The following is a 15883-nucleotide window of genomic DNA, read 5'->3' as shown; positions in this document are numbered from 1 at the left end:
CATAGCAATTAGCAGTAGTGATAGCATGCGGCAGTAGCGATAGCATGTTAGCATAGCTTTAGATGTTTTAGCAGCACGCCCAAGACAGCTTGGAAACCGTTCCCTGCAGAGAACGTTCACCAAACCATCTTGCCCCTGGCGCCAACACACAACAAGGTTGTGTTAACAACACAAACCAGCATTACTAACACTAATACCCATGCCTGAAGACACAGGGCCTACCTGAGTACAAGCTGGCCCGACAGCCAGCCTTGTACAGCTGAACCTCGATGTGCAGTCATCAAACGAGGAACATCACAGGCCCGTCGTGTCGCCGAAAACATGCGTCGAAGATGCCAGGGGCCAGCAACCTCCGGTAAGCTTCCAACATTATTAATCTTCCTTAATCTTTTCATTCCGCTAGCTCGTATGGTGCACGCATCCAATACGCTGGGACGAAAATAGAGGAAGGGTGTTTCATGACCAGGGTCATGGTTATATGGGCGGTACCACCATAAGGGGCGGGGCCCCATACAGGTGGGGTGCATGTGTTTTTGTTCGTGGGAGATACATTAGGTATCACAGGAGATAGGAGTATCTCGTAAGGCTCAGAGCGGGACGCGATGCAATACGAAATATAACTCAGCTTCCAGGAATTTGCCAGGATCACTCTGAAACTATACAATATTCACCACGGGATAACACGCGAACATGAAAAAATGTACTCGTTTTTACATGTTGGACGATAGATAGTGACTGTCAAATGAGCCATAGTTTGTCTCCATAGCTATAATTATAGAATATAGATATAGCCCTGCAAACATCGTGACGCACAGTGAAAATCCCTATCTTTTAAAGCGTGGCCCATTGACTACAAGCAGGGAACAAAATAAGTACACGCCATTCGCCAAATGCGTGTAGATTTACCATCTGGCGGCTAAAAATAATAGTCTGCCCGCCAGCTGGCGTCTAGTTCATATCGATACTCTTATTTTGAAAATCCTGTGCGGGTCTCATTGCCGCCCCAAGCGCAGCTCCAGTCATAATATCTGGGCTCCGGCAGCTAGCAACGTTCAGGTTCATATGATACTCTTATTTTGAAAACCCTGTAGCAACTGCGCGAGTCATATGATATCCGCCCACTCAGTGTTTCTTGAAAACAGAGCAGCAGCGTTAACACAGCAGTGCGCCTACAGACTCAAAATAAGTCTGTGGTGTTTTTTTTCTTCTCACAACGAGTCCAATGCAGCTACATGCTTTGCACCGTCGCCATTCCTTTATGCCCACATCGCCCGAAATTAACGTTTATGTACCAATCACTACAACGTTAACGTAAGCTAACAAGCTAATCCTGATGATCAGACGAGGCAGAGCCATATTGAACATCACTGAGGAAAGGGAAATGAGGGGGGGGCACTCTCCCCTTCCCTGTGTGTGTGTGTGCGTGCGTTTGGAAAGACGACGGAGTCACTAGTCAGGACTCAGGACAGGAGTATATTATAGTAAACTGAGGATTACTGAGGATGGACAGATAATGTTGATATTCAAATATAAAAAAGTTTCGAGAGGAGTGGAAGTTTGAAGACAGACTACAATATGATGCGGCGGTGGTGAGTTGAAACACAGTGTGTGTGTGTGTGTGTGTCCCGACCCCACTTCTATGTTTCAATAAATTATTTGCATTTAAAACTATTAACGCTGACTCATTCCTTCAGTCCACTCAAAATTATGCTAATATTCCTTATGTTGTTTATGTTAAGTTAAGTTTGTTCCCTGACTACAAGGATGGATAAAACGGCTGGCGCTGAAAGTGTTAAAGTGACCTTTATTTTCCTCGTTCCTTTAACGTTTTAAAGTGACCGTTTGTGTGCGAGCGATTGCAGCATGTGCGTGTGCTCATGTGTACTTGTGAGTGGAGAGTTCAGTGTTCAGTGTTCTGATGGCCTGGGGGAAGAAGCTAAGCCTGAGTCTCTCTGGTCACCAATAAGATCAGACGGGTTAACAGTGGGGGCGAGGTAGGTAGAGCAGTCATCTGGTAATCCGGAGGTTCCTGTTCGATTCTCACTCCTCCTGGGCAGTGTGTCAAAGTGTCCTTGAGCAAGACACTTAACCCCTATCTTAACCCCTATTTGCTCCCGATGAGCAGGTTGGCACCTTGCATGGTTGCCTCTGCCCTCGTGTGAATGTGTAAAAAAAATTTAGGCACAAATTGTAAAGCGCTTTGGATAAAAGCTCTATATAAATGCAGCCATTTACCATTTTATTTACCATTTAACAGTGATAGTAATGTGTTTTATTGGAGACCAGTGGTGGCAGCACAGAGCGTTTGTCAAGCTTTCCCAGAAAACCACAGAAGAAGAAGTCATGCGTTTCCCCTCACCGTGAGAACGTCAACAATTGTATGTTACGTGATTTTAACAGGGGTGTAAAAAGTACCCAGAAATTATACTTAAATGAAAGTATGGGTACCGTCTCAAAATCTGACTCAAGTAAAAGTCAGAGTATCTGGCTAAAAACACACTTGAGTAAAAGTAAAAAAGTTTCTACTTTTAAATGTACTTAAGTACTGTAAAAGTAAAAACTATTTTTATTCCAGGGCAATGAAATGTTCTGTTTCGTCCTCTTCATCACTCGTACTATCGTTTGTGGCCATCTTCTGTAGCTTGTCACTCTGACTGTCTATTCTTCTGATAGCAGGTGTTTAATCAAAGATCCCCGCTTTCTAGTCTTGCACAAAGACCAATCAGCATGGGTATGGGCAGGTTCATTTTCCATTGATGGGGATGTGATTGGCTGTTTTAAAATAAAGCGCGGCCGCAGGATTAATAACGATAACGTTAGTTCGGCCAGAGAAACAAATATACCAATTAAAATGGTTGGACCTGCGAGATTTGTACTTTGTAGGTCTGCATTTTAAATGTAAGGAGTAAAAAGTATGTTTTTTTTCTCTGAAATGTAATTGAGTAAAAGTATACAAACCTAATAATACTTGAGTAAAGTACAAATCCCCCAAAACAGTACTTAAGTATTGTAACAAAGTACAATTACGCAAGTACTTTACATCCCTGGATTTTAACCCTTTCACTGCCGCACTACCAAACGGTTAACCCTTTCACTGCAACAATACACAGGTTAACCCTTTCACTGCCACATAACAGCAGGTTAACCCTTTCACTGCCACACTACAGAAGGTTAACCCTTTACTATCACACTACCGACGGTAACCAACATGTTTCATCTGGTGCTTTCCGGATGGACTGGAAATGACCCCCAAATGATCACAATTGAAATAGGCCCCTTTACCAAACGGTCTTCAGTGGGTACAAGGTGAATGTGCACTCGAGGTAATAATTATACCTTTTGCCAGCTCAACAATGCACCTCCCACTCATCTCTGTGGTTTCTCCGTGGGCGAATACGTCCTTGATCTGAGATAAGAAAAGAAAAGGGAATCCAGTTGTATTAACAGAAAATTTGCTATTTAATCAGTTAACACATTCATGGCCAACCACGTATATATAAGTGATTCGGCTCCATGCTTAAAGGGCCAACCATATATATATACGTGGTAAACTTGTTTTTCCTTTTATTGCATTTTAATAACCTACTCAATGTCACGGAGCGGCACTGCAGATATACCCTACTCTTGAGATTCGGAAAAGTGCATTACCGGCCAGATCCTGGTAGTGGCGCTGTCTCGATAATGCAGTGTTCCCTGTTACAGACTGATGTCACTTTTTTTCCCTTCATCATGGGTAGACTTTTTTGTTAGCCTAAAGCTATGCCTGTAGCCCGGAAAACTTTTTGCGACGCGGAATAAGAATATAGCATCAGCCAATGGACATATAGATCTACCAGATGGCGATCAATAACTGGGAAATCCTTTTTGGGATCCAACCGGCCACAGGTAAGAACGATTTCACGTAGATTTCATGCTGATCAGGCCTTGTTATCATAGCCAACCAGCCGATCAGTGAATGAGGCTACAATAACAAATGCCGTTATTGGTAATCAATGATCAGAAATGACGTCCCCCACCCCCACCCCCCCCCTTTCATGCATTCATGGTGGAACATGATATCGATCATATGTATTTAGATTTTTATCTCTAGCTTGTGTATGGCCGAAACGGCAATCGATTTAACGTTATTAGCTTAGCGCCTTATAACTAGCCTTGCAGGAATTATACTAGACCAATCCCATATAACGCTCATATTCATCACGCTATAAAATGGGAACGTATTTCTTTAAGGCATATTGAAGGGAAGGTTTATAGTGTCAATTGACAATGAGAATGGACACATAGCAATAATTTAAAATATAGATTTAGCTCTACAAACACCCTCACGCATAGTTAAACCTTGTAGAGGCCACGCATAGCTGGCCTTATAGAGTGGGCCCCGTCTAATCCCTGTGGCCGTCAATGTGTTAAAGATTGTGAGTGAGGATTTCTTAACTAAATGTCTCTAATAATAATGAATTCAATTTGTAACGCACTTTATATTGTAACAATCTCAAAGTGCTACATGAAAGGAGATAAAGATAAAAATAAATGTTTTAGTCCCCTTTTAAAAGCCTCAACGGACTGTGGTGCTCTCAGATGGTCGGGGAGGGCATTCCACAGCCTAGGAGCAGCTGAGCAGAAGGTGCAGAGGTGTGTCTTGTGTTTGGGTTTTAGTGTGTTTGAGTGTCCAGAGAGGAGGGAGAGGGTGGAGGTCGGGGGAAAGATGAGTTCCTTTAGAGAGGAGGGAGAGGGTGGAGGTCAGGGAGCGATGAGTTCCTTTAGAGAGGAGGGAGTGGGTGTAGGTCAGGGAGCGATGAGTTCCTTTAGAGAGGAGGGAGAGGGTGGAGGTCGAGGGAGCGATGAGTTCCTTTAGAGAGGAGGGAGTGGGTGTAGGTCAGGGAGCGATGAGTTCCTTTAGAGAGGAGGGAGAGGGTGGAGGTCGAGGGAGCGATGAGTTCCTTTAGAGAGGAGGGAGAGGGTGGAGGTCGGGGGAGCGATGAGTTCCTTTATAGAGGAGGGAGAGGGTGGAGGTCAGGGAGCGATGAGTTCCTTTTGTTTAGAGAGGAGGGAGAGGGTGGAGGTCAGGGAGCGATGAGTTCCTTTAGAGAGGAGGGAGAGGGTGGAGGTTGAGGGAGCGATGAGTTCCTTTAGAGAAGAGGGAGAGGGTGGAGGTTGAGGGAGCGATGAGTTCCTTTAGAGAGGAGGGAGAGGGTGGAGGTCAGGGAGCAATGAGTTCCTTTAGAGAGGAGGGTGGAGGTTGAGGGAGCGATGAGTTCCTTTAGAGAGGAGGGAGCGATGAGTTCCTTTAGAGAGGAGGGAGAGGGTGGAGGTCAGGGAGCAATGAGTTCCTTTAGAGAGGAGGGTGGAGGTCGAGGGAGCGATGAGTTCCTTTAGAGAGGAGGAAGAGGGTGGAGGTCGAGGGAGTGATGAGTTCTTTTAGAGAGGAGGGAGAGGGTGGAGGTCGAGGGAGCGATGAGTTCCTTTAGAGAGGAGGGAGCGATGAGTTCCTTTAGACAGGAGGGAGTGGGTGGAGGTCGAGGGAGCGATGAGTTCCTTTAGAGAGGAGGGAGAGGGTGGAGGTCGAGGGAGGGAGCGATGAGTTCCTTTAGAGAGGAGGGAGAGGGTGGAGGTCAAGAGAGCGATGAGGTCCTTTACATTTACATTTAGTCATTTAGCTGACGCTTTTATCCAAAGCGACTTACAAGTTCTGTACGACAAGCCATCAGGAAGGGCACAACTCTATCAGCTGAGCAACAATGTTCATCAAAGTGTTGAGTGCTACAGTGTAGGTTGGTTTATTAGGACAAGTGCATGACAGTACGGTTAGTTAGGGTTAGATTTATTTAAATTTTTTATTTTTTTTAATTCAGATAATGGTTGAAGAAGTGCGTCTTTAGTCGACGGCGAAAGATTGGACGTGTTTCGGCTGTCCTAACTGGGGTGGGTAGTTCGTTCCACCATTGTGGGGCAAGGACTGAGAATAGGCGACTTCTCTTTGATGACCCTCCCGGAGCTTGGATAGGAGTAGGTCTGAGGCGGCCAGAAGATGCAGAGCGTAGGGGTCTTGAGGGTGTGTAGTTAGAGACCATTGACCGGAGGTAGGCGGGAGCGGTTCCCTTTGCCGCACGGTATGCTAGGTCGAGGGCCTTGAAGCGGATTCGTGCAGCAATGGGGAGCCAGTGCAGGTCCCTAAGAAGTGGGGTGACATGGGCCGACTTCGGTAGGTTTGAGATCAGGCGGGCCGCTGCGTTCTGAATGAGTTGAAGAGGCTTAGTGGCAGTGGCCGGGAGGCCAGCGAGCAGTGCGTTGCAGTAGTCGAGGCGGGAGATGACTGTTGATTGGACGAAGAGTTGAGTGGCTTCTTTTGTCAGGAAGGGGCGGATCCTTCCTGTTACAAAGGGTCAGATTAAACCGAATATATGTATTTATTGATTGATATATCTTGCATAATATTTATATATCGTTTGATATCCCTTGTATATTCTTTGTACATATACACGGAATGTCCCTTTAACCTAGTAGTTACACAGACCATAATATTTCATTCTCCTATTGGATGGCGTGCCACCAGCGCCAGTGCCGTGCCCCTAGAGCCGACTTGAAAGCTACCGTCAGGGCTTGTCTCAACATGCCCAGCTCTGCCCAGGGATGCGGCGACAGAAATGAGATAGGCACTATTTGTTCCCCGTACATATAAATATGGCGTAGGTGAATACTGAGTTAGTTCGCCTTTTCAGTTCGAGTTGGAGTTCAGTCTTGTTCAGTTACCCAAGTGGCGTCTCACCCACTATGCAACGTGCGGTGCAGTAGAGCTCGTATTGCCCCAAAATAGAGTCGTGTTATCCTAATACGTTTGTTCAACGTATCGTTCGCTCCTTACTAGTAAGCCTTCATTACGAGTCAAAGACCACGTGAAGTGAGTAATTGTGCGTCTACATAGAGCACTTATAGCCGCGTGCGAATAAGGATAGTAACGTCAAGTTCAACTGTGAACCACCGCGACCACGGAGGATTTACACCGGTGATTGCAGAGCCACTTTCCGGCAGGATTATTATTCTTCATTGCTTTGACTGTGGCTGCTGGAGCAGAGAACCGTCTACCCCGCTGCTGTGTGGGATCTACCGTGAGGACATCATTCGAGCCCGTCTCAAGGAGAGGCTCCACGGCTTCATCTGTGCGGCACGCACACTGGGACCAGCTGCCTTTTCATCCGCTGCTGCAGGGAGTAATATACCGTCTCCAGGTGCCTTGTTGAAGTCCCTGTGGAACCCATTGACTTTGCATAGAGCATTGCCTCCCCCTGCTGGCTTACAACCGGTAGTACCCCCCTTCCAGTATCTCCAGCTATCTCCCCTGAGTACCATAGATATAATTGGACATTCATTATTGATTTGCCTATGCATAATTCCTTTGCCTTATAAGCGCAATTAAAGTAAAGTATATTATGTAATAATACCTTTGATGTAATAAATATTCTAAACGAGTATTTGTGTGGAAACCGTATCATTGTGGAGGAGTTCTCATCATATACTTGTGTACGGTATGGCCAGAATAATGTACATAAGACGGTAGTGGTTTAATGATACCATACTTGATTAATACAGTCAGGGAATTGTACCCCTCAGTTACAATTGGTCCTTCGAGCCCTGGATAATAATTAGCGTAATATTAATATAATATTAATATTGACATGGCCGATGACGAACACTCCACAAACGGTTCTCCTAAGCTAGATCGCCCGCAGCGCAGACGGCAGCCACCTCCCTATCTAGAGGCATACGCTGTCAGTCCAATACCTAGCTTTAAAGGGAAATTAAATACGGATAAAATAACTAAAGCGGATAGTAAAATTATGTCCGACCCTATCAACCAGGCTACCCCGCCAACAGAGGCCCTAGTGGGTTCTAATGTAACTGACCAAGCTCACGGTGGGGACCAGGAGGGAACTGACACGACTTTATCCCCAGACAACGTCGACGAGGTAGTCCCCGGAGAGCTCCAGGATAAAGAAAGCCCTCCCGGGATGGAACCCGACCCACCACAAGAAGAGACGCGCACCCAGGAGATGGATCTCCTCGGTACGCAACAGGAGAACGGATCTCCAACAAGTACTGCCGGGAGCCGATCGCCCCGAACGGCGTCTTCCCCCAGCGAGGCGGACAAGATGCTGGCGCAAGCACTCATCGCCACCCTGGCAGCCTCCACCGAACGCGATCGACTTCAAGCGCAACAGACGCGCGAGCGCGAACATTTTGCAGGCGAGCGAGAGCGCTTCCAGGCGCAACAAAGGAGTGAAGACGACCGCATAAGACTGGAGACCAGACGCCTCCAGACAGAAGAGAACATTGAGAGAAGCCGCGCCGATGCACAGCACGCCGCCGCCAATGCACAGCGCGACGTCGCAAATGCACAGCTCCACGCCGCCCATGCCAGCGCCAATGCCCAGCGCGACGCCGCCAACGCACAGCGCGACGCCGCCCAGGCCAGCGCCAATGCGCAGCGCGACGCCGCCAATGCCCAGCGCCAAGCAGCGCGCGACGCAGCCCATGCCCAGCGCGAGGCAGAGCGCGACCGGCTGCAGGCGGAGCTGATGGACAAACTGGTTGCCATGGCGACACCCCCTCACTCCGCACGGAGCTCTCAGAGATCGTCAAGACATGGGTCTAGGACACATTCCCCTACCCGACGAAGCGACCCGGAACCCCGCCAACAGGAGGACCCTGTCCACGTCTCCGAACCCCCTCCCCGGCCGGTCCATACGAGACCCAGCAACCGGGAAGAACCGGACCACGCCGAGAGACTGAACAGAAGACTCCAGGTCCTAGCAGAGGGAGAGGAGGAGGAAGAGGAGGAATGTCAAGCCGACCAGCAGCAACGTACTCTGGCCCAGGAGGCCCAGTACAGCCCCGACCAGCAGCAACGTACTCTGGACCAGGAGGTCCAGTACAGCCCAGAAGTTAGCCCCGAGGCCCTGCGCTACAAACCCCCGACTCCACTCACGGGTGAGTTTGACGCACCGTCAGCCCCGAGGAACAACACCTGGGTACCCGACCTTCGGTACCCACCAAGTACCAGCCCAAGACGACACGCAAGAGGAGACTCGCCTAGGAGGCCTCTTCCCCAACGCTCACCGATGTGCCAGTCATCCATGGCATCGTACCTTGGCACACCGACGTTTCCAGACTTCACCCATGAGAACCGAGCACAGTACACGGAGCTACGGATGTGCTTAGAGACAATGATGGTTGATGTAGCTGATGAACGCCACAAGTATGCTACCCTATTGAAGCACCTCAAGGTGCCCCGAGCGCACAATATAGCGCTGGCCTATGCCAACTCTACTACCCCATACACAGCGGCTCTAGCAGCACTCGACCAACGTTATGGACGCGTATGGGACTATGTGATACAGGAGATAAGAGACATTGACCGTCTCCCCCCAGCCAGAGACAACCGAGCATTAGATGACCTGTCTATCAAGGTACAGTCCCTGGTAGGGATGCTGGGGTCCCAAAAGGAAAAGGGTATCTACGAACTGTACGCTAACTCTAACGTAGAGAGGATATTAGAGAAGCTCCCTCCCGCCCGACAAGAGCGCTTCAGGCGGCAGAGAGACTACCGCGACCCCAACGGTCCAGAGGCATCCCTCCTAGACCTATCTGAGTTCCTCGCCAGGGAGGTCAGTAGCCTACGACTCGACACGTTCGTATGGAGTGGACCAAGCCCAAGACTCGGACCTCGGGGACAAACGGATAACCGCCGGTTGGTGACCGTTATGCACCAAGCCGAATCAGTACCGCAGCACAGGAACCACAACACCCCCTCGACGAAAGAGGACCAGTGGAAGATCGAGTGCCAGTACTGTGAGGGAGAACATCGGCTGTACCAATGCGACACCATCGGGAAGCTGACCACGGAAGAGGTGAGTCAGTGGACCAAGGACCACCGCCGCTGCTTCCGCTGCGCGCGCAGCCACCTAGCAGCTGAGTGCCGCCTGAAAAAGAAGTGCAGCAGGTGCGGTGGCACCCACCTGGAGGTCCTGCATGACATCAACAGGCGTCAGCCAGGACAACAGAGTGGGCCCGTCGCGGTGATGTACCATGCCGAGGCGGTGGCACCAGCACCAAAGAGCCACCAGACCGCTCCCTACTGTACCTACTGCGACGGCGGACACTGGCTGGCACAGTGCGCCGAATATAAGACACTGAACCCCGTCCAAGTGGACCAGTGGCGTGAGGCGGCCCAGGCGGGCGCCGCTTACCACGCAGGGGCGGCCCAGGCGGGCGCCGCTTACCGCACAGCACGGTGCGGAGCCCACCAGAAGGTCCAAGGCAACCAACCAACAGGAGTGCTCCACATTGACCAGCATAGCGGGACCCCCCGTGTGCTCCTCAAAGTGGTCAGAGTGCTCCTGAGCTACGAGGACAAGGTCCTGGACACTTACGCCGTCCTGGACGATGGGTCTGAAAAGACTCTCCTTCTCGCTTCCGCAGCAGCCCAGTTGGGCCTGCGGGGTGTCAAAGATACAATGACCATACGCACCATCAGAAGGGACCAGAAGACCATAAAGGGTGAAAAGGTCTCCTTCGAGATAGCAGCGGTGGACCAGCCCGAGAAGCAGTATAGTATAACTAACGTCTTCACTAGCCACGACATAGGCCTGTCTCAGTACACCTACCCCATCCCACAGCTGATGGCTAAGTATGTGCACCTACGTCAACTACCTATACCGCTTATCGACGGCGCCACACCGACCCTGCTCATCGGCTCCGACCACGCGGACCTCATTCTCCCAATTGAGGCGGCCCACGTCGGACCCAAAGGATGCCCAGTCGCGGTTCAGACCCGACTGGGATGGACGCTCCAGGGCCCCCTCTACGGACTTGACAGTCAACCCATGTCTACACGCTGCCTACACACAGAGGCGAGCGACACCGGCCTCTCCCCCGTACAGCAGAGGCTATTGACATTAAGCGAGAGGCCCGTGAGAGAACCGTGGGTACCAGAGGGAGTTCGGAACTCCACCCCCCTCAGCTGCGCTTCAGACGTAGCTGACCTCGGACCCAGCACCCCAAGCGACTCCTTGACGGGGCGGCCGGGACCGGCCCCTCCTCAGACGGGGTACAGAGCAAACAAGAGAAACAGACGGAGGAGGAGAAAGCACAGCCAAGCACAGATCAAAGCAGTCTCAGGCCCGCTTCCTCCTAAGCCCCCCTTCATCCCGTCCAGTCGTCATGACCATAGACCAGTCACTACCCCGAGCTGCGTGGCCGGCCGGCCGCGTAAGCAACGTGACCACTGGTGCCGACGGGAAGGTCAGAGTGGCAGAAGTGCTCGGCCAAGGGCGGACCTACAACCGACCCGTGGCGAGGCTGATAGAGTCGCCAAGGCTCCCCGACTCGCTTAATGACGACCATGACCCCTGACTTTGTGACCTGCCTACCCTCACAACGGACATTGAGTAGTGGACAGTGCGGTTAATCTGTCTCTGCTTAGCTAATTAGGTGGGACTAATTAGGGGGCGGCTGTTACAAAGGGTCAGATTAAACCGAATATATGTATTTATTGATTGATATATATTGCATAATATTTATATATCCCTTGTATATTCTTTGTACATATACACGGAATGTCCCTTTAACCTAGTAGTTACACAGACCATAATATTTCATTCTCCTATTGGATGGCGTGCCACCAGCGCCAGTGCCGTGCCCCTAGAGCCGACTTGAAAGCTACCGTCAGGGCTTGTCTCAACATGCCCAGCTCTGCCCAGGGATACGGCGACAGAAATGAGATAGGCACTATTTGTTCCCCGTACATATAAATATGGCGTAGGTGAATACTGAGTTAGTTCGCCTTTTCAGTTCGAGTTGGAGTTCAGTCTTGTTCAGTTACCCAAGTGACGTCTCACCCACTATGCAACGTGCGGTGCAGTAGGGCTCGTATTGCCCCAAAATAGAGTCGTGTTATCCTAATACGTTTGTTCAACGTATCGTTCGCTCCTTACTAGTAAGCCTTCATTACGAGTCAAAGACCACGTGAAGTGAGTAATTGTGCGTCTACATAGAGCACTTATAGCCGCGTGCGAATAAGGATAGTAACGTCAAGTTCAACTGTGAACCACCGCGACCACGGAGGATTTACACCGGTGATTGCAGAGCCACTTTCCGGCAGGATTATTATTCTTCATTGCTTTGACTGTGGCTGCTGGAGCAGAGAACCGTCTACCCCGCTGCTGTGTGGGATCTACCGTGAGGACATCATTCGAGCCCGTCTCAAGGAGAGGCTCCACGGCTTCATCTGTGCGCCGCGCACACTGGGACCAGCTGCCTTTTCATCCGCTGCTGCAGGGAGTAATATACCGTCTCCAGGTGCCTTGTTGAAGTCCCTGTGGAACCCATTGACTTTGCATAGAGCATTGCCTCCCCCTGCTGGCTTACAACCGGTAGTACCCCCCTTCCAGTATCTCCAGCTATCTCCCCTGAGTACCATAGATATAATTGGACATTCATTATTGATTTGCCTATGCATAATTCCTTTGCCTTATAAGCGCAATTAAAGTAAAGTATATTATGTAATAATACCTTTGATGTAATAAATATTCTAAACGAGTATTTGTGTGGAAACCGTATCATTGTGGAGGAGTTCTCATCATATACTTGTGTATGGTATGGCCAGAATAATGTACATAAGACGGTAGTGGTTTAATGATACCATACTTGATTAATACAGTCAGGGAATTGTACCCCTCAGTTACACTTCCGATGTTGCTCAGGAGGAATCGGCAGGTTCTGGTTGTCGCTGCGATGTGAGCAGAGAAGTTCAACTGGTCGTCGAGGACAACACCAAGGTTCTTGGCGGTCGGGGACGCGGTCACAGCTGCATTCTCGACTGTGATGGAAAGGTCGGTCAGGGGGGAGGATTTGGCTGGCAGGTGGAGCAATTCTGTTTTGCTTAGGTTCAGTTTGAGGTGGTTGGTCGTCATCCAGGCGGAGATGTCGGACAGACAGGCCGAGATCCGCTCAGAGACGTGGATATCTGAGGGAGGGAAGGAGAGGAAGAGTTGAGTATCGTCGGCATAACAATGGTAGGAGAAGGTCGGGGGAGCGATGAGTTCCTTTAGGGAGGAGGGAGAGGGTGGAGGTCGAGGGAGCGATGAGGTCCTTTAGATAGGAGGGAGAGGGTGGCGGTCGAGGGAGCGATGAGTTCCTTTAGAGAGGAGGGAGAGGGTGGAGGTTGAGGGAGCGATGAGGTCCTTTAGGGAGGAGGGAGAGGGTGGAGGTCGAGGGAGCGATGAGGTCCTTTAGAGAGGAGGGAGAGGGTGGAGGTTGAGGGAGCGATGAGGTCCTTTAGGGAGGAGGGAGAGGGTGGAGGTTGAGGGAGCGATGAGTTCCTTTAGAGAGGAGGGAGAGGGTGGCGGTCGAGGGAGCGATGAGTTCCTTTAGAGAGGAGGGAGAGGGTGGAGGTCGAGGGAGCGATGAGTTCCTTTAGAGAGGAGGGAGAGGGTGGAGGTCGAGGGAGCGATGAGTTCCTTTAGAGAGGAGGGAGAGGGTGGAGGTCGAGGGAGCGATGAGTTCCTTTAGAGAGGAGGGAGAGGGTGGAGGTCAGGGATCGATGAGTTCCTTTAGAGAGGAGGGAGAGGGTGGAGGTCAGGGAGCGATGAGTTCCTTTAGAGAGGAGGGAGAGGGTGGAGGTCGAGGGAGCGATGAGTTCCTTTAGAGAGGAGGGAGAGGGTGGAGGTCGGGGGAGCGATGAGTTCCTTTAGAGAGGAGGGTGAGGGTGGAGGTCGAGGGAGTGATGAGTTCCTTTAGAGAGGAGGGAGAGGGTGGAGGTCGAAGGAGCGATGAGTTCCTTTAGAGAGGAGGGAGAGGGTGGAGGTCGAAGGAGCGATGAGTTCCTTTAGAGAGGAGGGAGAGGGTGGAGGTCGAAGGAGCGATGAGTTCCTTTAGAGAGGGTGGAGGGAGAGGGTGGAGGGAGAGGGTGGAGGTCGAAGGAGCGATGAGTTCCTTTAGAGAGGAGGGAGAGGGTGGAGGTCGAAGGAGCGATGAGTTCCTTTAGAGAGGAGGGAGAGGGTGGAGGTCGAGGGAGCGATGAGTTCCTTTAGAGAGGAGGGAGAGGGTGGAGGTCAGGGAGCGATGAGGTCCTTTAGAGAGGAGGGAGAGGGTGGAGGTCGAAGGAGCGATGAGTTCCTTTAGAGAGGAGGGAGAGGGTGGAGGTCGGGGGAGCAATGAGTTCCTTTAGAGGGAGAGGGTGGCGGTCGGGGGAGCGATGAGTTCCTTTAGAGAGGAGGGAGAGGGTGGAGGTCGAGGGAGCGATGAGTTCCTTTAGAGAGGAGGGAGAGGGTGGAGGTCGGGGGAGCGATGAAGTCCTTTAGAGAGGAGGGAGAGGGTGGAGGTCGAGGGAGCGATGAGTTCCTTTAGAGAGGAGGGATAGGGTGGAGGTCGGGGGAGCGATGAGTTCCTTTAGAGAGGAGGGAGAGGGTGGAGGTCAGGGGAGCGATGAGTTCCTTTAGAGAGGAGGGAGAGGGTGGAGGTCGAGGGAGCGATGAGTTCCTTTAGGGGGCGTTGCTGTGGAAGCACTGATGGGTGAGGAGGGAGACCTTGTATTCTATCCTGAAGGAGACGGGGAGCCAGTGTAGAGAATGGAGTATGGGTGTGGTGATGTGATCATATTTCCGCGGCATCCTAGTGGCACAGTTCTGGATGTTTTGGAGCTTCTGGATGCTCTTGCTAGGGATCCCGATGAGCAGTGCGTTGCAGTAGTCAAGCCTTGAGGAGACAAAGGCGTGAACGAGTTTTTCCGCATCTGGCAGGGAGAGTGTGGGACGGAGTCTGGCTATGTTTCTGAGGTGGAAGAATGCGGTTTTGCACAGGTGTGGGAGTCAAAGGTCAGGTGGGGGTCCATTTTTACACCCAGGTTAGTGATTACAGGTGAGAGGGGGTGGTGATGATTTGATTTGGTGTGGGGTGCCGATTAGTAGTTATTAGTTACAGGAAGTTACCTCTACCTTGGGATCAACACCAGGGGGCGCGTCCTTCCCCACAATGTGCTGCATCACCAGCTCCGTCAGCACCGGCCCGGGCCACAGGCTGACCGAGACCACGCCTCTGCTGCGCAACTCCACCGCTGTGTCTGCTGCTAGCCGGTCACACTGGGGAGACACATCAATCAATACAGTCTGCTGCTAGCCGGTCACACTGGGGAGGCACATCAATAATATAGGAAGTAGGGATGTCCGAATGTCGGCTGACATTGGAAATTATCGGTATCGGTTTTCCAAAAATGATATATATTTTTTTTAACATTTATTTAACCTTTATTTACCCAGGCAAGCAAGTAAGAACAAATTCTTATTTTATTTATTGTCAAAAGTATGCATAATGTTGTGTTAATTCCACGACAAGAGATATGTAATGTTAATTACCTGAAATTATAAAAAAAAATTGGGGGGGAAACCCTGCATATATCGGTATCGGTTGATTGAGTTGGACAATATCGGTATATCGGATATCGGTAAAAAAGCCAATATCGAACATCCCTAATAGGAAGGCATGCTGGGCGAAATTCTAAGATCCTGTTTAGGGATGGGTACCGTTCACATTTTAACCGATACGGGACCGGTACCTGTGAATCGATACCGGTGCCCAATGGTACCTTTTTTCGGTACTTTAGTCTCTAAAAATTTAATCTACCTACCTCAGTAAAAAAAGAAATCCAAACTTCAAAATTTGTTGTTGAATCAAGTCAAATCCTAGGTAAGCGTATATTGTGCGTGTGAACGTTGACATGAAAAGAAAAGTAAAAAAAAAGAAATGTGTACAAAAATTTAATAAGTGAGGTCGCATCGTTACACCCCTAATGTATATGTAACTAAACTAAATGAAAGTCAGTCTTCTTCAC

At 50.3% G+C, this 15883-nt stretch overlaps 1 protein-coding gene across 3 annotated transcripts in view; it reads right to left on the bottom strand.

Moving 5' to 3' along the window:
- dhrs1 (dehydrogenase/reductase (SDR family) member 1) overlaps window positions 1-15883 on the bottom strand; it is a 133709-nt gene that overhangs the window by 21618 nt on the left and 96208 nt on the right. For 2 of the 3 annotated variants that reach the window (XM_084312961.1, XM_084312963.1), the window contains 2 exons: window positions 14985-15134; window positions 3337-3406 (listed from right to left, as the gene is read on the bottom strand). In XM_084312961.1, coding sequence (XP_084169087.1) covers window positions 3337-3406; window positions 14985-15134 — 220 coding nt within the window. The remainder of the gene's footprint in view (window positions 1-3336; window positions 3407-14984; window positions 15135-15883) is intronic. The other variant, XM_084312962.1, reaches the window with a different exon arrangement.

Source organism: Notolepis coatsorum (genome assembly GCF_963971535.1).
Source record: "Notolepis coatsorum genome assembly, chromosome: 4".
Taxonomy (NCBI): domain Eukaryota; kingdom Metazoa; phylum Chordata; class Actinopteri; order Aulopiformes; family Paralepididae; genus Notolepis; species Notolepis coatsorum.
This window is presented reverse-complemented; position numbering and strand designations above follow the sequence as displayed.